Source organism: Pezoporus flaviventris, unplaced genomic scaffold, assembly GCF_033815535.1.
Source record: "Pezoporus flaviventris isolate CSIRO_AGI_PZ_B2104156 unplaced genomic scaffold, CSIRO_AGI_Pfla_v1 ptg000036l, whole genome shotgun sequence".
Classification (NCBI taxonomy): domain Eukaryota; kingdom Metazoa; phylum Chordata; class Aves; order Psittaciformes; family Psittacidae; genus Pezoporus; species Pezoporus flaviventris.
The window spans coordinates 15857699-15881498 of NW_026892584.1; the positions used below are offsets into that span (position 1 = coordinate 15857699).

A 23800-nucleotide genomic window follows, 5' to 3' on the forward strand; every position below is an offset into this window, starting at 1 on the left:
CATATCACAGGGAGGTGTGTGCAGACTTGGTTGGTTTCTTCCTACTGTGCTTTTCCAATCAAGCCATTAAAACACAATATAAAAAATCTAGAGAGAAAACATTATATGAAAGCAAAATAAACTGTATTATTTTAGCAGAATTATCTGCATCCACCAATTACAAATCTTTGTCAGAATAATACAATCTAATGAACTGGTTTGTGATGGAGAGGTAACTGCTGTGTTATAAAGTTTCAGCTTCATCAATTTTAAGCGAATGCTTTCTGTTATTAGGAACTCCATTTTTTACTGTTTTCCCACCTCCGCCCCAGGCAGTAGATTCTCAACTAATAAAAGACATATTCAAAGCTTCAGTGCCTTGAGGCTGTCTTACAATTTGCCTAAATTAAGCATGAGAGTTAATTTAAGAAGTGCAGTAGAAATAAGGGAGAATGTTGCTGAAATGCAACCAAATGTGCCACTCATGGATGTTTCTGTCTCAGCCTCCTTATCTGTTCCTCATATGGAAGTGATTCTATAAATTAGATAATTTTTATAATCTGACTCTAAATCTTTTTCAGCCCTCCTGTGCCATTTTGATGATTAAGGGATCAGCCCTTCACAAACCATTTATGTGTGAGCCTCAGAAAGTTTTCTGTTATGGTGTTGGTTCCTTTTCTAATAATTCCTCACAGTAGATGTTGGTTTTTTTTCCTTTTCTTTTCTCCCTTTCAGTTGCTCCTGAACACTGAGCTAATAGTAACTACCTTAGCACACTTCTCAGACCTCATTCTTGAATTGCAAAAGTCAAGTTAGAGATCCCTACTTTATTTGCAAATTTAGGATTTTTTCACAATTGCCGTACACATCAGTAAACATTTACTTCCATTGAATTTCATCAGAAAGTTTGTCACCCAGCCATTCAGTATTTCAATGTTCTTATCTGCAGGTATACTTAATTTCTCTACAAATAATAATTTTCATAATTCACTAAGACATTACCTGTAAATGCTGTAGAACCTGAAGGTGGGTTTCTTTAAATAAATAAAAAAAAAAAAACAAACCCACCTGATCTCCATTTTTCTTATACATACAGTACCAATATTAATCTATTTTGACAATCAGAAAAGAACTTTCAGAAATCTATTTACCACAAGAAAAAAGAATCATGTTGTAGATCTCCCTCAAACCCACGCGAACCCCTAACCAATTATGACATTAACAGTTATAAGACAACCGTAAAATTTCTTTCACAGATCTCAAGAAAGAGTCACCACAATACATTTTGATAAGGTAAATATAACCAAACAAAAATTAATGTAACAGGTCACATGGAAAATTATTAGGGCCTTTATATAAACTCGATTTACTTATAGAGTTGCCAAAAGCTATTTGCTGCTTAATAAAATTGTACTATGGTTGTTCCGATTCAGCTTAAGTGACTTTTCCAGTGAGAAGCCACTGAAAACACTGTCCAGTATATTAGGTAAGATGAAAAGCCCAAGAACTGTGTTAGAGCAAGCAAGAAGATGGCCCAAGAACTAACTAGGTTTCAGGTGATGATCAGTACAGAGATACGTATTTTGCCAGAATGCAAAACTGAAGAAAGCCAGGATGAAAATAGAGAAAAATGGTTACAAGGCCACAGAGAGAATTTATGCTTGAAAACAAAAAGAGATTTGAAGTTTTTTGTGGTTTATTTCTAATTTACTTAGTGAAGAATGATTTAATAGATAAACAGGACTGTGAGTGTAAAAAACCTGATATACATTAATCTGCCCTCTTAAGGGCAACAGCATCAATAATGCTTAAATGCTGGGTAACCAGAAAGGCTTGAAAGATTAGCAATACACTGGTTTGTTTTGCAAATTAACTTTCAGCTATTTTTTTTTTTTTTAAATCCTACTGAAATTTCTCTATTTGCAGGAGAACCACAGAACTATTCTGTTTTGCTTTGGAAAGTACATAATAATGTTATTTAAGCCTATGAAACATAAGATGGAATACAGCTGGAAAACAAGAAACGACAACTCCTATTTTCATGTGGAAAGTTAATGAATATACTTTTTAATCCGGAGATCTAGGTATTTGATGTCCTTGACAGGAAAGCAGGAGTGCTTGCGATGTACTCAGCAGTCCTAATAGTGATTGGAGTTTGATCATTACCAGAGATATAGAAATTTGTTCCACCCCCATGTACTTGCTAGTGTCTCTTCCAAACAAAAAAAGTCAACTTGGCCATCTTTGCCAGATGCCAAAAAGAGCATAGGCTCAGCTTCTCCCAACTGAGTTGCCTGGTTTTACATCATGCACATCTACCGAAACAGTAGAAACAATGAGAAGGCAGAAAGGAAAAATGCAGTATGTAATACTGGTAATGGTAGCAACTGCCTGGGCCTAAAAGAAAATCCCATCAAATGCTAGTGAACATCCACAAGGGCAGGGCTGAATCCTGTTGTCCAATAATCAGGGAAGAGCGATAGACGCTTCAGGCATCTCCCACTTTACACTCTTATTGTATAGACTTTTTTTTTTTTTTTGGTTGAGAGGTCAGTGATTGCACTGAATATCCACCATCCACACATGAGAGAAACAGACGAAAAGATCCTTCAGTGAGTACTCCCCTAAGAGTTTCTATACAAAAACTTGAGATAGTGATAGCTATAGCATAGAGAACAGTCATGTCCTCTCAAGAAAAGAGTCTCAAGCTTTTCAGAGCAGAACAACACGAGAGTCCAAACAGGTATCTACAACAGCTACTGGCTTCATAGATGGGGAAAAAAAATCCCATGATAGAAAAGTCATCCTTATAAAACACTCATATTTCACTGGTGGGACAGTATGCCTGGACAGTGGGTCAGGCTCTCACAGTCAGGCTTGGCACTGAAAACCTAGACTCTATGCCAGAACCAGTGTAATATAGACTGTGCTTTCCAGAAAAAAAGGTTAGACTTAAAAAACCAAAGCACTGAGAATGCTAATGAGAAGAAAAACTGACATAACAAAACAGATAACAAAATCACAGTCAAGTAGAAGCAATAGACCATGATGCAATATACTATAAATATTCAGCTGTTGACAAGAACTAAAAGAACAGAGCACAAATGCATGGCATGGGAGAAGAAAGAGCTACAGGCACATTATCAGTACTGCAAGGGGTCTATATATCTAGACATAAATGACTATATATATGTGCTTACAGCATGAATCCTTACACACAAAGAAAAGTAATTTTTTGTTTCATATAATGCTTTTCTCAGTTTTCACACATCATCTCTCACACAAACTTTTCATTCTCTCCAGCATGGAAACAACAGTTTGTAAGACCATTTAACGATTAACACAGCAAGTAAAAACTCCAAAGTTCTTTCTGTCATCTAAACAACGTAATTTATATTTTTGTGGTCATATGTAGCTTAAAAAGAATACTAATCAGTGATTGACTATGCTAATACAGAATTTAGAAATTAAATTGTGAAGAAATCTGTGCATACATCAGGAAAACTTTAATTAAAGGGAAATATAATGAGATGTAAAATTGTTCTAATGTAACATGCCCCACTTCTCAATTGCCTGAGCTGGATTCATAAGAAGGTCTCCTTTGCGGAAACCTGAGAACCAGGTAGAAGATGTAGAAGATTCAAATCTGAAAGTTCATCAGGGATCTCATACACTAAATTAAGATCTCAGAATAGCATCTATTTTTTGTTACTTGTTGTGACACCTGCAAAACATTTTATAAACCTTTTCCTGGCTGCAGGAGCACAATAATCTGTCTACTGCAGAGCTGGATTCTGACTGCATATTAAAATACAAAGCCTCAGTTTTAGCCAGCACAAAGTCCAGCATGACTAGTAATCTACTCATGGAAGAACACATGGCTATCATATATTGCCTTTAAATCTTTTTCAACTTCTACCTGTAAGCTTTGAGTCTATAGACTCATTACCCATTCAATTGATAATACCTTTTTATGTCATGCTACTCAGTAAGAGTTCTTGTGCCATGAATTAGTAATTCTAACCTAAGAGGCAGAAGAAGCAAAACACTATCAGAAAAAACAAGAACCAGAACTGTTCTTCCTGCAAAAGTAAGTAGTAAAAGCTGCTTGGTGTTTTACATCTCCAATTATGGGATTTAAACAGCTTGAGTCTCTTCAAAAAATTCTTATTCTCAAAGGTCACTGGGAGATTAAATCTATTTTTTGTTTGTGCTGAATCCAAACAGATACACAGAGCGTATTCATCAAATTATGATGCCTCCCATTAAAAACCTTAGGGAAACTTTTTGTGAAGATCTTCAGCAAATGCTCATACACTTAGAAGATGAACATCAATACAATGATGAAATAAACCAGACTGAGAACTTAAAGTCCTATGCAAAACTGCATAACAGCACATCTCCTTGTTTATGTAATGTGCTGTTGATTCTACAGAAGATGCAAAAATATTTAAAAGCCCTAACACCAACTATTGAGATACAAAGCCAGTCTTGTGAAGTCCAAATATTTTGAACCACAATTCTGTTGTTCTTATGGACTATCCACCACACTAATAATGACTACCTTTCTTTCATTTTTTTTCAGTCTTTTTGATACAAGCACTTGTTGACAAATTCCTACTTACTTTTCCCACACATTGATAAACATGAAAATGCTTTGAAGGATCAAGTCCAGTGTCTCTTGGCTGCACACAGATGTTGCATGAGTTTCATCAGCTACTCCTACTGGCATAAAGAACAGATTCTGGCACACAGTATTATGTAGGTATATGACACCACAAGGTCTACAAACTTGGAAGTAATTTCTGAGAAAGTCTCTGAATAGACTGAAATTACTTGTAATAATTTCAAAGATGCATATTTTTGATGTCAGAGAGTCCAGCTTTGCTCTGAAATGCAGCTGATACTGAAATCAGCTTACTTTGTTCATAAGATGACCCTAAATATGATTGCATAGAAAAGTTAAAATCTCATTAATTCCTAAGTAAGTCACCTAGAGCAACTGCCCTCTAAGAAGACACATTGCCTTCTGTGGCTAATTTCCCCTCTCACACAGTTTTTAATAACTTTCTACTCTTGAATCTTTATCACCAGAGTCTGTTGCCTCACAGGCCGAAGACAGTCTGAGAGGAGTGAGAGCTATTTATGAAAAGGATTTTAAAGTTAAACTAGTAAGTGAACACATACTTCTAAAGAAAAAATAGAGCTATCATTATTCAGGGAAAAGGTCGATAGTCTTAAATGTAGCCTTTAATGCATATGTGCTTTCATTTAAAGAACAACTAACTATAAAAGGATTAAAGGTGTTTAAGGAGCATGAAGAATGTCTCTCTTGTGAAAGGGTGGATAATGGGACTAAAGAAAATTCCTGTCTTCCTCTAGAACCGCTTTACATGTAAATTACAAATTTACAACCAATTCTAAGAAAAAATTTCTAACAAGATTTCTTAAAATTAACTGCCAGAGGAAGTAACCATTTAACCTTGTTCTCTGCGCTGGAGTATCTGTATCTGTCTCTTACGACAAGTATTACAAGAATGAAATACAATGGCAATGCCGTTCTTGTGCATATCATTTTTATGAACTGAACACCTCCTCCAAAATTATTTCTTATCCTGAGATTATTAAATGCATGCATATGCCTATGTGAAAAGCATATGGGGAAGCACTTAGAAAAAAAAAAAAAACAAAACAACAAACCACAAAACTAAACCCAAGCCACCCAAAACCAACAAACATACAAAACCCAAAACCACCCCCCTTCAATTACATTCTTTTCTTCTGCTCACTTGCAAATCCTAGCAAGCCAGGTATTTTTTTAGAAATCTGTTAATGAATGGCCTTTTCATTCACTGAGTCTTCCTCCAGCACAACAATCCTTCACAAGGTATGGAAACAGAAAGCTGCAATCAAAAAAAGACCATCTCCCACAGTATTATAAACCATAACATGGGAGTGTTGACATATAAAACTATCTACAGGCACAACACAAAAACTTCCTCTCATTAGTAATAGTCATAAACGGTTCCTTACTCTTGAGGCAAACTCCATGTTGTAAATGAAATTGTATTTTGTAATAATGAATGTCATTAACTGGAAATAAGGAAATGTTAAGTTTACTACTATTCTTTTCCTCTCAAATATAGTTGCTTTACTTTCCAACCTAAATATTCTTCAAAACCAGTGCTGCCTGATATGCTCACAAGTCCCCATATCCATGAAATTATTTGGCCTTGGAAGACCTGTTCTTTAGGCACAACATACTACTAGGGGGGGACAAGAAGCAAGGCTGAAATCTGCCAATGTGTTTTTGCAAGTTTGAAAGGCTCCTTGCTTACAAGATGAATAATTCTGACAAGACCAAAAGTCTCAAGAATGTCGGAACAGTAACACTTTCTCAAAATATGCTGTAATTACTATATTCACTGTCTTCATCAGTTCCTGCAGTATGTTAAAACCAGAAGGTACTGAAAACAAGGTGCCATTCCTTTAACTGGTGTAGAGAAATGACAGGAATGCAGATGGCAGTACATCCATTTAGGCATTCACTCAGTTTTTCCTCCTCTGAAAGCTTCTCTTATTGAAGCACTGGTTCTGAAGATCCTGTGATAGAAGACATTTCTATCTTCTAGAAAAGTTTTCAAGGGGGAAAACCTGAAATTTGATGGTATCTTCATATGGTTACCTTCTGAACACTCACACTTTGGGAACCTAAGCGACTATAACAAAAATCTAGGGAAGATAAGTTACACCCCACCCCATTTCAGACATATATAGATGCTGAGGAACTGTAGTGGTGATTGGTTCCATACAATTATTCCTAAACTTGTGTCCTGGTTAAACCACAACACCTTGATAATGTGCAGGAGAGTAGTTAGGGTACATGCTATCACTTCTACCATAAATACTCCTATACATATGCCTATAAACACACCAGATACTATTTAGCTTTGGTAAGTGGGATGCACTGCTTTAATTATACACAACACTCACCATATACACTCATTCAAAGAAATAGATAACTTTTGTACAGGCTATAATCTAGATACCCATATATGATCTCACAATACATATGTACAAATAGTAAAATCACACTCACATGCAAGGATAAATATATTCTAAACACTCCAGAATGGAAACATTATACAGACATGTTAAAATTTGCTGAGTATTGCAATATGGATAAATAAATTCTCATTTATATATATATATATATATATCTATTTAGAAACATGCATTTCATTAAGCTTCTACAGATGTTTTTCAACCAGCAGGTATATTAAGGTTTACAGAGTTTTTCCTCTGCCACAAACTCAGAGATACAGTCTCTTTATAACAATGTTCTACCTAAGATGTAATTACGTGAATTAACAAAATCAATACATCTGTTTTCCTTACAAATTATTGTGAGCTGTAAAGGAAGTTAATCTACCACCTCTTCTAGAATATATGGAAACACTGTCAAAGAGACTTCTTATTTATTTGTCATAGTAATTATTGCTCTCTGCCTGATAAAGTACACTCTTTGCCTTTTAAGAAAGCAGTTCTTACTTTGTAAGGACTATTAGAAAACATGAATATTCCAAGTCCTGTGAATATAATTCAGCAGCCTGTCAAGTTAAATCGGGTATTAAAAATGGAGCTGTTCTTCTTGCATATTCATCAAATTAAACCCCGTAGTATTTCATGTTTAAACAGGAAAGGGATAGCTGTGAGGCAAAATAACTCTGAACTTTTGTACATGGAAGAAGATTCTGTCCCCTCGACAAGTAACATTCCAATAACATAATTTGCTTCTCTTTTATTTCCTTCTTTCTCCTTTTTCTACTCAAATGTGCTTGGAGAACCTTTCAGAAGTTAAGACACCTTGTATATTTACTGCAAGAATACTAAGTCTCCCTGTTTGCCAGCTGCTATTCAAAATGCATTTATACAACAGAATATTTTTCCATATTTGATATAGATTTGTCCATTATACTCTCTACTAGTGTGTCTTAGCATCTTCCAGTCATGCCTTATTTCACATGAATAACACCTATTTTATTGCAGCTTCAGATGTTCAATCATTTAAGGTGTGAGAGATGGGCTGATTTCAGTCAAAACCTAGAAGACCCCATTACCTGAATAAGACAAGACAGCTACCAGAAGCAAGCAAAGGAGATTTTTTCCAAACACTTTGAATAGCTCTGACTTAGAAAATACAATCCTCCTTCTACACTTACATGCTAGCACAACTTAGATCAACGAGAAACCCACCCTTTGCTGTGTATCTCAAGCACTTAAACACCAACTGAGAAAGAAAGAGCTGAACATTTAGAACAGGCCTCCTTAGCAGTTGGGGGGAGGAGGCAAGATGGAGGAAATCACATTCCTGTGACTAGTGATCTTGCCTAACACAGTAATTTCCTAAAAAATAAAATTATTCCTTATTTCCCAGCGTTCCATTTTCCTTTGTTCACTGCACTCAGTTTGCACAATAAAGCCAGAAATATCAGCTTCCTTTTCTCCATCTTCAACCTTAGCAAAATGTCTGGGTTTGGATTTCTTATATTAAAGAAGAAAGATTATGGTTTACAGTTTTTTGCAGTTTTTGGTTTTACAGTTTTGGTGCAGTTCTCTGGACATCATGAAAATATTGCATAATACAAGTAAGTTCAGAAAACCTTCTCTCTTTCTTTCTAGTACCAAAGACTTAAGATTGTACCTATCCTAAAAAATTGTGCTCCTCTTAATACTTTAGTACAGGAGTCCATGAACCTCAGAGGAGAGAAATAAATTGTGATCAAAATAAAGTGATAACTTTGATGCAGATATGGGCAGTCACTGTATTTTCTTACAGTGAGTTTGACATTGATTAAGGATGAATAAATCCTTACAACTTTGCATACAACGAAGTCATGTCTAGATCAGATGATTATGCAAACACTTCCCTTTACTAGATTTTAAACTACGCAACTCCTTTTGCACAGCTGAAAATAGTACAAGAGAAAGCACAATGTAATCAATCTTAATGAGCAAGCAATATGTCAGACGGATTGACTACCAACCAAATAGAGAACCGGCTACAAGACCACGCTGCCAGACCTAGGCCAAATTCTCACCTAGTACCAATCTTTTACTCCACTGAAGAACAAAACTGACAAAAATTGCTGAAGTACCTTCCATGAGTGGACTCAGGTAAAGTGAGGGTTTTTTATCATGTACACTTCATTGCAGGTAAACCTCAGTATTTGTTGTGGTCAGTCCTCAAAAATCAAAGAGCTTTTAATGATTTTAAGTACCAATGACTTCATACTATCCCGTTTTAAGACAGATAATATTGCAAAAAAAAAAAAAATAAAGCAAAAGGACACTATGTTTATATTTATTTTGTTATGAAAATATAACTCAATGTTCACATTAATACTGCATTTGTCTTCAGGTAACAAAACAGAAACATGCTTAATTACACAAGTTTTTGGCATCAAACAAACCCTACTGAAGTCAACTTAAGTTGAAGGTAAACTGTACTTGTAAAAATAATAAAAATTCTATTTTAGATGCCTAAATATGTATCTAACAATTTTACTCTAGACACTTCCCCCCCATGACAAACTTCAAAGCAAGAAATAACATGGCTTTTTAATACGACATTCCTGTAATTCTCCAAGCAAAGAAATTCAGTGTTGAAAGGCAATAATACTGTACCTTGATTTCTTCTATTTCATCTGGCACTATCTTGTATGCAGATATAGTCCCACCCAACCTGAAATCAGGAGAAAAAAATATTCTCTGAAATCAGAACAAAAATTTTCTCAAAATAAATAACGCAAAGCACAGGATGTTAATGGTGTCATTACTTGTTGCAAAACACAAATATCCCTCCTACAAGTTTAGAGGTAAAATGTGCTAAGCTCCAAAACAGCAAAAAAACCCTTTCCTTTCTTTATCCAAAGAAAAATCCTCATGTAACTAACATAAACATTAGAAACAAGGTGTCCTTCACTAGCCTGAAAGGTAGAATGAGGTCAACCAAGCAGAACTACCATCACCAGGATGTTATTCTTTATATTAATGGCCATCAGGCATCATACTCTGACCTCTTGTTTGCTGTCCAAGTTATAGGGATAAGTTTAAGTATTTGAAACCTGATATGCTTTGTGCTCAGTATTTCACTAAGCTGCTATATAGTCTTAAATAAATCCAAATGCAACTTTTAAATTGATTTTATTTTAATTAGATGCCTGTGTACAGAACTCACAATCCACACAGACTCTATGGCTTCTGTGTTTGAAGAGTCTCTGTTGCTCATGACAGGTAATAAAAAGTAGGTGATGCGCAATAGTTGGCACTGATGTAGAAAAAGTGGGGTTTGCTCCACATTGAACTTACTTGTCTATATCCTGCAAAAGTTTATGGTAAAGAATAGTTCACATGCTGAGGATGTATGAATAGCATGTACTACAAATTGTGCTAAATAGTACATTTTCTCCAGAGACATGCAGTCATGGCTTCTTTTATTTCATGAAGCAGTATGATTGATAGTGACAACTAAGACCTAAAAATATAACTGCCACTAATGACCTCCCTGCCAGCTCTAGCAACACTAGTCATCTTCTAGGTCCTACAGAAACAGAAATCATACAAGAAACTAAAGCAGTAGACAGCTATCAAATGTGCATTTGTATTATCTATTATTGGAATTTTTGCTTCCCATTGTCAGCATTTCTACACCGATGTATTTCCTTACATTCAGTCTTGACATTATTACACATATTGTTTACTCAACCTAAATAGGGGAAAAGAGAGTAACACAGAAAGCACATTAAGATTTTCCTCGTAAGTCCTACCTTTCTGTACCTCTACAAGTAAGTCACTCAGAAATTGATGGTCTGAAAGCTTTAGACAGAAGATGAAGTCTGCATAGAAACAGCCAAGTCTGAAGTCAATCACTGCTCCAAGTAATATCAACTAAGATTTCTGAGGTAGAGACAGGGTCCATACCACAGCATTCAAATTCATGATGAACCATTAGAGTGCAGTAATTACCCTCTCCTATTTCATCTGCAACTTCCATTGCTGCTTATCATCAGTTATTGCACACGAACAGTCTCCTGCTACTGGAATGACGTCCATTAGAAAACATTTTTTATTTAGTTCTTTTAGATGCATTCTTGCCCATACTCTGGAGTACCCAAAAAAATAACTTCACTGACTTTCTATCCTATAGCAGAAGGGGAGGACAGAGTCTCTGCTGCCAGCACTCCACCAGCACGGAATTCCGCTTAGTATATTTCTTTACTGCCTACCCTCAGCAAAACTATTAAGCACTTTCTTGGAATAAATAGGGAAAAAACAAAACAAAACACTAAAAATCAAAATAATTGAGTCAGTAAACTCATCTGGCTTGCTTAAACCATTAATTAGCATCATTTTCAGCAAATACTTCTGCAAAGTTCTCCACCAAGAGCTTAGCATATTCTAAATCCGCCAAGTTGCAGTCCAAATGGTAGCACATTTTAAAGTAAAATGTCAATTACTAACAATCCACAGTTTTGAAAGAGAGCGTGACAGAGGATTTGCATGAGGCATATGTTTTTTCATTTTCTTGGGAGTAACCTCTCTCTGCTGGTTGGTTTTGTTAGAAAGTTTTACACCAGCTTTTTTGTTCACAGCATTTCAAGAGCAATTACACTGCAATCAGAAAAGCAAAGGACCAGCTGGCATGAGGACACATTAACTACTGTGGGCTTTGTACACTAAATTCTAACACAGCATGAATGTGTTAGAAGGGCCAGAATTCAATTCACCAGGGACCTAATTCTTGTGCAGATTCACTCTTCATATTTCACACGTTTTAGTTTTATTATAGATTTTATTACATTTTCTTCTAGTTGAACAACACAACATCCAGCATCCTACAACGTAAATGGCATTTTCTCTTCAGAACAAATACACAACCAAAGGCAAAGCTAAATACAATAAAGTATTATTTACTAGTGGAATTATTTTAAATACTAGTTAGCTTTAATTTTTCACATGTGCATATGCTACAGATAATCTCTGAAAGGTCACGCAATTTATATTAAAATTTCAATAGACACCAGTCTCAACAGGTTTGTATCATACCCAGCATGTAATACTGACACTCCAGTTCTCTAATCCCTTTGCAGGAGAGAAATGAAATTACTTCTAGATGTTGAAATTAGAGCTGACACAATAAAAATGAAGAATTGCACCTCATATTGGCCTCAATTGGTGAAGGTATTTGAGGAGAGAATCAGAAAAGATGAGATGGGAAAATCCATAAGAACAGTTAGGAAATAATAAATCTCATGTAAGTATTTGCACAGGATTTTGTTAAAGAATATTGTCGTGGTTTAAACCCTAGCCAGACAGCTTGTTCACTCACTCCCAATGAGTGGTGCCAGGCTGACAGCAATTGAGGCCCCCCCCCCGGGGCTCTCCCCTTCCCCGCTCCCAGAGGAATGGGGAGGAGGATCGAAAGAGTGCAACTCCCACGGGTTGAGACAAGAACAGTCCAGCAACCAATGTACAACACAAATCACCACTGCTACCACCGCTGACAACAATGACAAGAGAAAATAACAAGGGAAGAGAATAGGATACCACCGGCCAAGAAACGAATCCAACCCAGAAGCCCCTGTCCTTCCGCGTAACTCCCAGTTACCCCCCACCCCGGGCATGACATGCTGTGGTATGGAATACCTCTTTGGCTAGCCTGGGTCAGGCATCCCATACCGTCTCTGCTTCCTCCCGGCTTTTCCTCCTCCCTGGCAGAGCATGAGCCTCACAAAGTCCTTGGTCAGGGTAACCATCACTTAGCAACAACCGAACACATCGGTATCGCCAGCACTGTTCCCAGGCTGGAAGTCAAAACAGAGCGCTGCACCAGCTAGCACGAAGGAGAAGAATGACTGATACTGCTGAGCCCAGGACATTATCCACCCCTTATTCCATACCATTCACATCATGCTCAGATCCCACATTTTCAGTACACCATCGCTCTCCCACATATATACATCCATATACACACAGACCAAGAGAAAGAGATCATTTTCTTAGTGCATGGACCAATCCCTATAATGCTGCCGAGTCCATTCGGTCCATGATGTCAGGTTCCATCTCTTGTAACAATCTTTGAGGGCAGGAAAGGCTGTGTGCAGTATTGGATCGCTGCCTGCTGATGCTGGTCGTTCCTTTACTGCGGAACTCATCCAGTTCTATCAAAGTTCATTCTCTGTTGGGATGATGGTTGGAGGGAAGTCAGGGCTAGTCGCTGGTGAACTGGAGACATCTAGTTGATGGGCTATAAAAGTATTACACAGCAGGCAACAGCATACAATTAAGTTCATTGGCTGTTTTCCCCTAAAATCAAATCCCCTTGAGGTATACATCGGACTTCCCCATCTTCCCGCATTACCCACCAAGTATATCCAGGTCCCCGAGCACAAGCAATCCCACAAGTGGGTTTGCCTTTACCTGAAGCTGGAATAACCAAGACTGTCTTCCCCAGCAAATTCTTCATATGCACCACGGGAACTTTGTCCCCCTCTACAATATGTAAAAGTTCTGACTGGGCTGGGCCAGCCCTGTTGGCAGATCCTCTGGTGTTGACCAACCAGGTGGCCTTTGGTAAATGTGTATCCCAATGCTTGAAAGTTCCCCCACCCATTCCTCTCAGTGTAGTTTTTAACAGCCCATTGTACCGTTCGATTTTCCCAGAGGCTGGTGCATGGTAGGGGATGTGATATACCCACTCAATGCCATGCTCTTTGGCCCAAATATCTATAAGGTTATTCCGGAAATGAGTCCCATTGTCTGACTCAATTCTCTCTGGGGTGCCGTGTCGCCACAAAATCTGTTTCTCAAGGCCCAGGATGGTGTTCCGGGCAGTGGCATGGGGCACAGCGTATGTTTCCAGCCACCCGGTGGTTGCTTCCACCATGGTAAGCACATGGCACTTGCCCTGGCGGGTTGTCGCCAGCGTGATATAGTCAATCTGCCAGGCCCCCCCATATTTATACTTCAACCATCGTCCTCCATACCAAAGAGGCTTTAACCGCTTGGCCTGTTTAATTGCAGCACATGTTTCACACTCATGAATAACCTGGGCAATAGTGTCCATTGTTAAGTCCACCCCTCGATCACGGGCCCATCTATATGTTGCACCTCTGCCCTGATGACCGGAAGTGTCATGGGCCCACCGGGCCAAAAATGATTCACCTTTATGTTGCCAATCTAAGTCCATCTGAGCCACTTCAATCTTAGCCGCTTTATCCACTTGTTGGTTGTTCTGGTGTTCCTCAGTGGCCCGACTCTTGGGTACATGGGCATCTACATGACGTACCTTCACCACCAGGTTCTGCACCCGGGCAGCAATATCTTTCCACAGTGCAGCAGCCCAGATGGGTTTACCTCTGCGTTGCCAGTTGCTCTGCTTCCATTGCTTCAACCACCCCCACAGGGCATTTGCCACCATCCATGAGTCAGTATAGAGGTAAAGTACTGGCCACTTTTCTCATTCAGCAACGTCCAGGGCCAGCTGGATGGCTTTCACCTCGGCAAACTGACTCGATTCACCCTCTCCTTCAGCAGTTTCTGCAACTTGTCGTCCAGGACTCCATACAGCTGCCTTCCATCTCCGATGCTTTCCCACAATACGGCAAGAGCCATCAGTAAACAAGGCATACTGCTTTTCACTTTCTGACAGTTTATTATATGGTGGGGCCTCTTCAGCGCGCATCACCTCCTCCTTTGGTGACATTCCAAAATCTTTGCCCTCTGGCCAGTCCATGATGACTTCTAGAATGCCTGGACGACTGAGATTTGCCATTCGAGTTTGTTGTGTAATTAGTGCAGCCCATTTACTCCATGTAGCATCAGTTGCATGATGCGTAGAGGAGACCCTGCCTTTGAACATCCAGCCCAGCACGGGCAACCGGGGTGCCAGGAGGAGCTGTGCTTCAGTGCCAATCACTTCCGAAGCAGCTCGAACCCCTTCATAGGCTGCCAGTATCTCTTTCTCAGTTGGGGTATAGCTGGCCTCAGATCCTTTATATCCCCGACTCCAAAAGCCGAGGGGTTGACCTCGAGTCTCCCCTGGAGCTTTCTGCCAGGGGCTCCAGGTAGGACCGTTCTCCCCAGCTGCAGTGTACAGTACATTTTTTACATCTGGCCCGGTCTGGACCGGTCCAAGGGCTACTGCATGAACTATCTCGTGTTTAATTTGCTCAAAGGCTTGTTGCTGCTCAGGGCCCCATTGAAAATCATTCCTCTTCCGGGTCACATGATAGAGAGGGCTTAAAATCAAACTGTAATTTGGGATGTGCATTCTCCAGAACCCCACAGCACCCAAGAAAGCTTGCGTTTCTTTCTTATTAGTTGGGGCAGACATTGCTGTTATCTTGTTGATCACATCTGTGGGGATCTGTCTACATCCATCTTGCCATTTTGTTCCCCAAAATTTAACCTCCTGTGCAGGTCCCTTGACCTTACTCTGTTTTATGGCAAAACCGGCTTTCAGCAGGATTTGGATTATTTTCCTCCCTTTCTCAAAGACTTCTTCCGCTGTATCGCCCCACACAATAATGTCATCAATGTATTGCAGGTGTTCTGGAGCTTGCCCCTGTTCCAATGCAGTCTGGATCAGTCCGTGGCAAATGGTAGGGCTGTGTTTCCACCCCTGGGGCAGTCGGTTCCAAGTGAACTGGACACCCCTCCAAGTAAAAGCCAACTGTGGCCTGCACTCTGCTGCCAAAGGAATTGAGAAAAATGCATTGGCAATATCAATCGTGGCATACCACTTGGCTGCCTTTGACTCCAGTTCATACTGAAGTTCTAGCATGTCCGGTACGGCAGCACTCCATGGTGGTGTGATTTCATTCAGGCCACGATAGTCTACTGTTAGTCTCCATTCTCCATTAGACTTTCACACTGGCCATATGGGGCTATTAAAGGGCGAGCGGGTCCTGCTGATCACTCCCTGACTCTCCAGTCTATGGATCAGCTGATGGATGGGAATCAGGGAGTCTTGGTTGGTGCGATATTGCCGCCGGTGCACTGTTGTGGTCGCAATTGGCACTTGTTGTTCTCCGACTTTCAGCAGCCCCACAACAGAAGGATCCTCTGAGAGACCAGGCAAGTTGGACAGCTGCTCAATTTCCTCAGTCTCCAAAGCAGCAATACCAAAAGCCCATTGGTACCCTTTTGGGTCTTTGAAGTACCCCCTTTTGAGGTAGTCTATGCCGAGGATGCATGGAGCCTCAGGACCAGTCACAATAGGGTGCTTTTGCCATTCCCTCCCAGTCAGGCTGATTTTAGCCCCCAGCACAGTCAGCTCCTGGGATCCTCCTGTCACTCCAGAAATACAGATGGGTTCCACCCCTTGACAGCTTGATGGCATCAGGGTACACTGTGCACCGGTATCTACTAGAGCCTTATACTTCTGTGGGACTGATGTGCCAGGCCATCTGATCCACACAGTCCAGTAAATCCGATTGTCCCCTACCTCCACCTGGCTGGAGGCAGGGTACCTCTAATGGTCATCACAGCGTTGGACACTTAAGTCGTGGTGAAAGGGATTATTCTTCGTTATCACAGGAGCTGGAGTAAAATCAGCTCTTCCACTCCATCTGGGAAACTGCTCACCAGAGACTGAAGCCGTAGCTCTCACGGGACGATCAGTCTTGGCCCTTGCTCCCCTCTTCAATTCACTCACCCGTTCCTCCCAAACTGAAGTGGGTTTTCCATCCCACTTTGTCATGTCTTCTCCGTGATCCCACAGGTAAAACCATAGGGTACCCCGTGGCGTATACCTCCTGTATCTCCTCTCTCGAACAATAGGACGCCTTTTGTTGATAGCTGAGACGTGTGTTGGTACACGTGAGGAGCTGGATAAAGCAGGTAGATCGTCCCTCAATTGTTTGAGGTCCTGGGACAGTTTTTCCACAGCTGAGATGATGGAAGGGGTAGGATTGTCTTCGAACTCTCGGAGTTTATGAACCATTTCATCCACTGTTAGTGGTACTATGTCATTCCAGGTTACTGTTGCCAATGAACGGGTATGTGATGACGGTGCATCCCATGTAAGCTTTCGCCACATGGGTCGTGTACATTCAACTTCATCTGGATCTATGTGTATATCCCCCTTATTTGGCTTGATGTGAAAGATCATCTCTACGATGGCTGATTCCCTCAGAGACTGGATGCCTTTGTCTATAGTAGTCCACTTGGCCAAACGACTCATAACATCGTCCTTGTATGGAAACCTTTCTTTCACAGCTGCCAAGAGCCACCTGCAAAGACTGCGGGACTTTTTCTCTCTTGCAATTGCTTTGTCAATTCCCCCTTCTCTAGCAAGTGATCCCAGCTGCTTGGCTTCTGTACCTTCTAGTTCGTGACCATCGGCCCCATTGTCCCAGCATCGGAGTAACCAGGTGATGATGTGCTCCCCTGGTTGACGGGTAAAATCTTTTCGCATATTCCGCAGCTCGGTTGAGGTCCGAGGTCAAGAAGTTACCTCTTCTTCTTCTTCGTCATGTGATGATGACTCCTGATCAGATTCTGGACCGGGTGGTGAATTCATTGTTTCTTCATCTCGCTTCACCCTTCTTGCCTCTTTTTTTTGCTTTTTCTCTTACGTACAGGGGCAACCGATACTGGTACGAATTGGTCTTCTGGTTTGGCTGCAGTAATTATCACTGTGGTTTGAGTAGCGACTGTACTTGTTGCTGGGGGTGGTGTAGCTGCTGTGCTTGGAGCTGGGGTAGCCACGCTGTCTGTTGCAGTTGAAGTCTGAGCAGCTGCTGTACTTGCCACTGGGGTAGCTGCGGTGTTCACCGCAGCCAAAGTTTGAGTAGCGACTGTACTTGTCGCTGGGGGTGGTGAAGCTGCTGTGCCTGGAGCTGGAGTAGCTGTGCTGACTGTTGCTTTGCCCTCAGATCCGCCGACATTCTTTTCCTTTTGAAGGTGCTGGATAGTGTTGAACAAGGCCCTGTAAGCATAGGCCAAGCCCCAGCATGCTGCCATGATTTGTCCATCTCTGGTATGGCCAGAATGACCACACACCTCATTTAAGTGTTTTACTAATTCTTCTGGATTTTGCAGTTGTTCAGTGGTGAAATTCCAAAGTACTGGAGGGGCCCACTGACCTAGATACTTGCCCATACTATCCCACACACCCTGCCACTCATGGCTGTCCAGCCTCAGGGAAAATCTCTCGGTCCTCCTACATTGTCGTTTGACCCCAGACAAGACCCAAACCTGACTCTGCTTAACTCTTGAAATCAGTCGTGGGCAAAACACACTCTGTATGCGTGCCAACATGGTGATCCCCATCACGATCAGCAAACAAGTCTCAACAGCATTAAAAGGCCATTCAAAAACTTCAAAACTCTCAAATGCAAATAGTCTGGGGGGACGACTGGGAGGGTAAACGAATGTCTCCTTCACAGGTTCAGCACCTGAGAAGGAGAAAAAAGATGTGTAATTGCTAAGCACTTCTATTATATACCTCCCAAAGTATAAAGGTGGTGACCACACTGGGAACGTAAGCCAGATCAGTTTCATGATCAATGATTCTATTGTATTACAAGTCATTACCATAAAGTACGATGAGACAAAAACCTTACCCCGAGCCCCACACTCGAAAAACACTAATACAGCAAATACCGGATGGAAGTAAGATACGATATACTGAAACTGTGAGATCAAGAGGAACAACCTTGAGAGCCAATAAATCAGCATTGTGACGAGTGACTATTAATCCGGTCAGATCTGTCGTTATCTCAACCCCTCTTGCCCCACGTTGGGCGCCAAGAGAACTGCCGTGGTTTAAACCCTAGCCAGACAGCTTGTTCACTCACTCCCAGTGAGTGGTGCCGGGCTGACAGCAATTGAGGCCCCTCCCCTGCCCTGGGGCTCTCCCCTTCCCCGCTCCCGGAGGAACAGGGAGGAGGATCGAAAGAGTGCAACTCCCACGGGTTGAGACAAGAACAGTCCAGCAACCAATGTACAACACAAATCACCACCGCTACCACCACCGACAACAATGATAAGAGAAAATAACATGGGAAGAGAATACAATACCACCGGCCAAGAAACGAATCCGACCCAGAAGCTCCTATCCTTCCCGGTAACTCCCAGTTACCCCCCACCACGGGCATGACGTGCTGTGGTATGGAATACCTCTTTGGCTAGCCTGGGTCAGGCGCCCCATCTCTGCTTCCTCCCGGCTTCCCCTCCTCGATGGCAGAGCATGAGCCTCACAAAGTCCTTGGTCAGGGTAAACATCACTTAGCAAGAACCGAAAACATCGGTATCACCAGCACTGTTCCCAGGGTGGAAGTCAAAACACAGCACTGCACCAGCTAGCACGAAGGAGAAACATGACTGCTACTGCTGAACCCAGGACAAATATAAACTTTTTTTAGGGAAAGAAGTGCATCTCAGGTTGACATACAATGCTCAGACTGGGTTTGCTGAAAGTTCAAAAAAAGGATTGAGGAGAATGTGGAAAGTAAGGTTTCTATAGCAACCTAAGAAATTAGCAAAATACAGGAAATAAACTGAAGTGAGGCCAATACAGTTGTATTGGAACAGATGGAAGCTCTACTATTTCACAAATTAAAGCAGAGTACCACTGAAGAGAGAAAACTTGAACTTCACCCAAGTAAAGGAAAGTTAAAAAACATGAAGAACTGTGCTCAGATGGAGGCAAGAAACAATGAACCACAGCCCTAATGGGAAGAGAACTTGAGAAGACAAAACTTGAAGAGAAATAAATTACAACTCTTATAACAATAAATTATTAAGTTTTAATAAGTTATCCTTTTATTACCTGCTTTGTGTATGTTTCAATAATCTACCTAAACCAGAAACTGAATTTCTCATTTATAAAACATTTATTCTTGATATAAGGTTAAAATTATCATAGTGTTATTTCCCGTATAGTTGCAAGTTGGACTTCTGACTGATCTTCCCTCTGCCCCTGTATATATATGCCTGTACCAATAGACTCCCTGGGTTAATTACTGAATAGCTAAATTGTGTGCAAGGCACTTGTGCACTTGGACTGAATCAATACGGATCAGATTTTATAATTTGAATTCTGACTGAAGATACGAACATACCCTTTATATACAGTTCCGCATTCAGTGACTGCCATAAGAAGCTGAGCTATTGATTCATCCGTTAACTTAATTAATGAGTCATACTGAATGCAGTGAAGTCAATTTTCTAAAAATAGCTTCTAGCCAGCTTGGCTGCTGTCATCTGCTGAAGTTCTCCAGTGCTACTTTAATTAACAATCTTTCTTCAGATAGATCACTGTCTAAATGGTATCAAGTTGTCATTAAACCTCCCAGTGGAACTCTGCTTCATTAAATGAAAGCAAAACTCAAAATCCTTTTTGATCAACTTTTTGGTTTGTTTTTTTTTTTTCCCAGATCCATCTCATATTTGTTATTTACCATCAGGATATTTTATTTGATTTATAAACCAAGCAGAGACTGTGCTTGTGAGCAGATCAAATGACTGGGAGCCAGACTGTCTGTTTCTAATGCTAAGACCAAGTTCATTTTATCACAGGCTACTGAGCGAATACATGCTATGATACTACTACTGCTGGAGCAAACTGACCAAGACAGCATTTTTAGCTTACTCAACTGGGCTTAATGGTGATCTCAGCAAATCATCTTGCCTTGGATCCTCACATACAGCCAAAACACCACAGAGTATTTCCTGGAAGGAAGTAACTGAATTTTTTGTTTGAAAACAACTTTGTACTTCATTACCTGTAAAAGCATACATTAAAAGCAGTCACAAAGCTACTTTGACACCAGTTTCTATCCTTTGAGAAACTGTTAAAACACCTTGAGGGCGGGAGTAAGATGATAGGCTATTTCAGGCTCCCTTCCTACACAACAGAACACTGGTAGCTAGAGCAAGCTGGCTGCAATGCCAGCGACAAATACTGCAAAACAGCCTGCAAAGTGCTTTGTGACAACAGTTTTACTCACTCTAAGGTGTAGACTTATGTGACGAAGATCCACCCCGTGTTTTCTGGTTTGTTTCCTTTTTTTTTTTTTAATGGTTTCAATAATGACCTCCCTTCCCCACCCATACTCTTAGGCTAACTTCAACATGTTGTACTCAAAAACCTCACAGAAATAAACTGATGGCAGACATGCCCTCTGTCAGTTCATGTCTCCCATGAATAACAGCTCTGGGAGTAAGACGTCAAAATTACAGGATTCTCCCTCTGCCTCACCATGTGCCAAAAATTTATTGCACATAAAATAAAATTAAAAAGGGGGTGGTGGTGTTAAAATCAACCCAATGTTTTAAAATTTTTATTCCCTACCTTACTACTGTTTGAATAATAAAAGTATAAGGACACATTTGTGCTTGTTTTCCAGCTTTTTCCTTTTTTTTTTTTTCTAAACAGAATAAACAAACCACATTTTAAGATGGAAACAAATGTTATTTTTTTTCTTTCACCCTTCAAAGTGTCACTGTTTTGTTTTTTTTTCTTTGTTTTTAGTTTTTTGTTTGTTTTTTACTTTACTGCAGGAAAAGAATAAATTTTTCAGGCACCTTTCGTATGGAAATACTGTTACCTCAACAATCTGTTACTGGGTAAGAGAGCAACAAGGATCTTTGTCCTTAGTATATGTCAGAAGCTAAAGACAAGGTGATTTGTATGTCATTTGGCAATCACATGACCAGGAGCCATTCTCCCCTTGGAGCAAAATAATTTGTTTACTGGGGCAGGAGAGAGAGGATTGGAACTGTTATGATATAAATAAAGTACATAAACTTAAAATATACCTCTGTATAGTTACCAAAACTCACACCAGTTCAGGGTTTAGTATAGTTTTCTAAGGGGTATCATTGGTTCAACTCAGTGCACAGGGCACACCTATATATGACACTCTGGGGTATTACTGCTGCCACCCAAAAGACTACAGGGTGCCTCAGCTTGAAAATGTTTATCAGTTTACTTACTGCCTAATAAAGACACAGAATGGGAGCAGGGAAGGCAGCACCTCCAACAAATTTTAGGCTCACAAGCACTGGCCCCCAGAAGAAACAAAACAGATGAAGAATACACTTAAATATATGAACTTCTCGGTGATGCTGTTATTTTTTTACCCTCAGCATTAAGACAGATGCCTTCTGGCCAAAAGTCGGAGTAAGGCTGATCTTCCATTGGAAGCAAAAACTATGTAAGTTTTGATTCTCACTAAAAAATTCCTTAATAATTGTTCAAAAGTCATACCATCAATACTTGTATGATTCACAGCAAGGGTATGAAACACCCAGATGGCAAATATTTTAAGATCTTTGAATAGAATGAAACATAAACAATAGGGATAAACATCCAAATTTCTTTTAGAACTTTAGCATTTAACTGTGTCAGACAATACAGCATGTATAACACTACATCAAATATTTCGTGCTTTGTAATAGCCTAGTTCTACCAGATTATAACAAAGGAGAGAAACACTGCATCTGAAATAGGCTGAACATAAAGTATGAAAGACTCATTCTGCACTCACAATTTTCATTACAGACCCAAATGTTTAATTTCTAATAAAAAATGACTTTTCAAGTCTTCCCAAATGCCAGCAAAATACAAAAACAGTCTTGCCATGTGGACCGACAGCAAAAAAACTCAGCTTCTTTGCAGGATGAATGTGTGTATATAGAGCAGAGGAATGATTGCACTGTACTCCATCTGATTGGTAATCTAACTATGGAAATCATACATTAAATCAAACAGACAGAAATGTCAGCTAGATTTAACTAAAAATGTGTTCAGTGACTTTGAAAGTTCCCGCTGGGGCATCAGATGGTTGACCAGCCAGCTCATTAAACAACATGAGCAAGATCTGAAATTTCCTGAGAGAAAAAATATGCAGAAGCAGACAAAAATCATTATCACAAAACCAGCCAAATTCTCACCAGTTAGACAAAAAAATATGGATTTAATATCCAAATATCCATGTTGGGATTTAGTTGGTAGACCAAGGACTTTAAAGCACAGTATGAAGAGAAACATTTATAGTAAGGGCCAAGACAATAATAAATGTTGATCTTACTTTGTCCTATAGGAAATACAGTGGTAGGGAAATGAAGGAGAGATAGAACATTTGCATATATATTGCCAGCAGTTGCCTGTCAAAAATCCCCACCTACCTCAACTGAAAGCAAAATTTGTGTGCCTGAGAGTGACCTTTTGGCTATCTTGGAAGGCATTGAAAATTAAAGGATTTAGGCAATATGATTAGGGTTGCAGTGATCTGCTATGAAATGAAAGATTCCACTGTTAAATTACCATCACAGCTTGCAGAAACTTATATGGACAGATAAAGCTATTTTTGCTGACACTCCTAGGATTTCAATTGAGCTTTATTTGCTTCTACCGAAATGTAGAAGGGAGATCATCTGAAGAAAGTGTTAAGAAAAATAAGATTACTCCCAGAAGAGTAAGTTGACCCACAACTAGTAGAAACAAAAAGCCTTATTTTCTTGTAACAACCCTACTCCACAGACTATCAGTATCCAACAAAAAATGGATTTAAAAAAATAAAAAAATGAACTCTCAAGTTTTACCATGTATATACTTCTCACCCCACTACAATATCACCATTTTCTTCCCAATAACTTTCATGTATATTTTCCCTTTCATTTCTTACATGAGGCACATGCTTGTCTGATGTTTGTGAAGAATGCTTAGACACACGAATTCCATGTGCACGCTTATGCTAAGGCTAATAAATATTAAATATTTATTTTTAGAAGGGAGGAAGTTTGT

The 23800-nt window shown here is 39.9% G+C and overlaps 1 protein-coding gene across 23 annotated transcripts in view; it reads right to left on the reverse strand.

The window, feature by feature from the left end:
• The window catches only part of GPHN (gephyrin), a 304092-nt gene that overhangs the window by 157860 nt on the left and 122432 nt on the right, over nucleotides 1-23800 (reverse strand). For all 23 annotated transcript variants that reach the window (XM_061463321.1, XM_061463333.1, XM_061463331.1 and 20 more), the window contains one exon: nucleotides 9667-9724. In XM_061463321.1, coding sequence (XP_061319305.1) covers nucleotides 9667-9724 — 58 coding nt within the window. The remainder of the gene's footprint in view (nucleotides 1-9666; nucleotides 9725-23800) is intronic.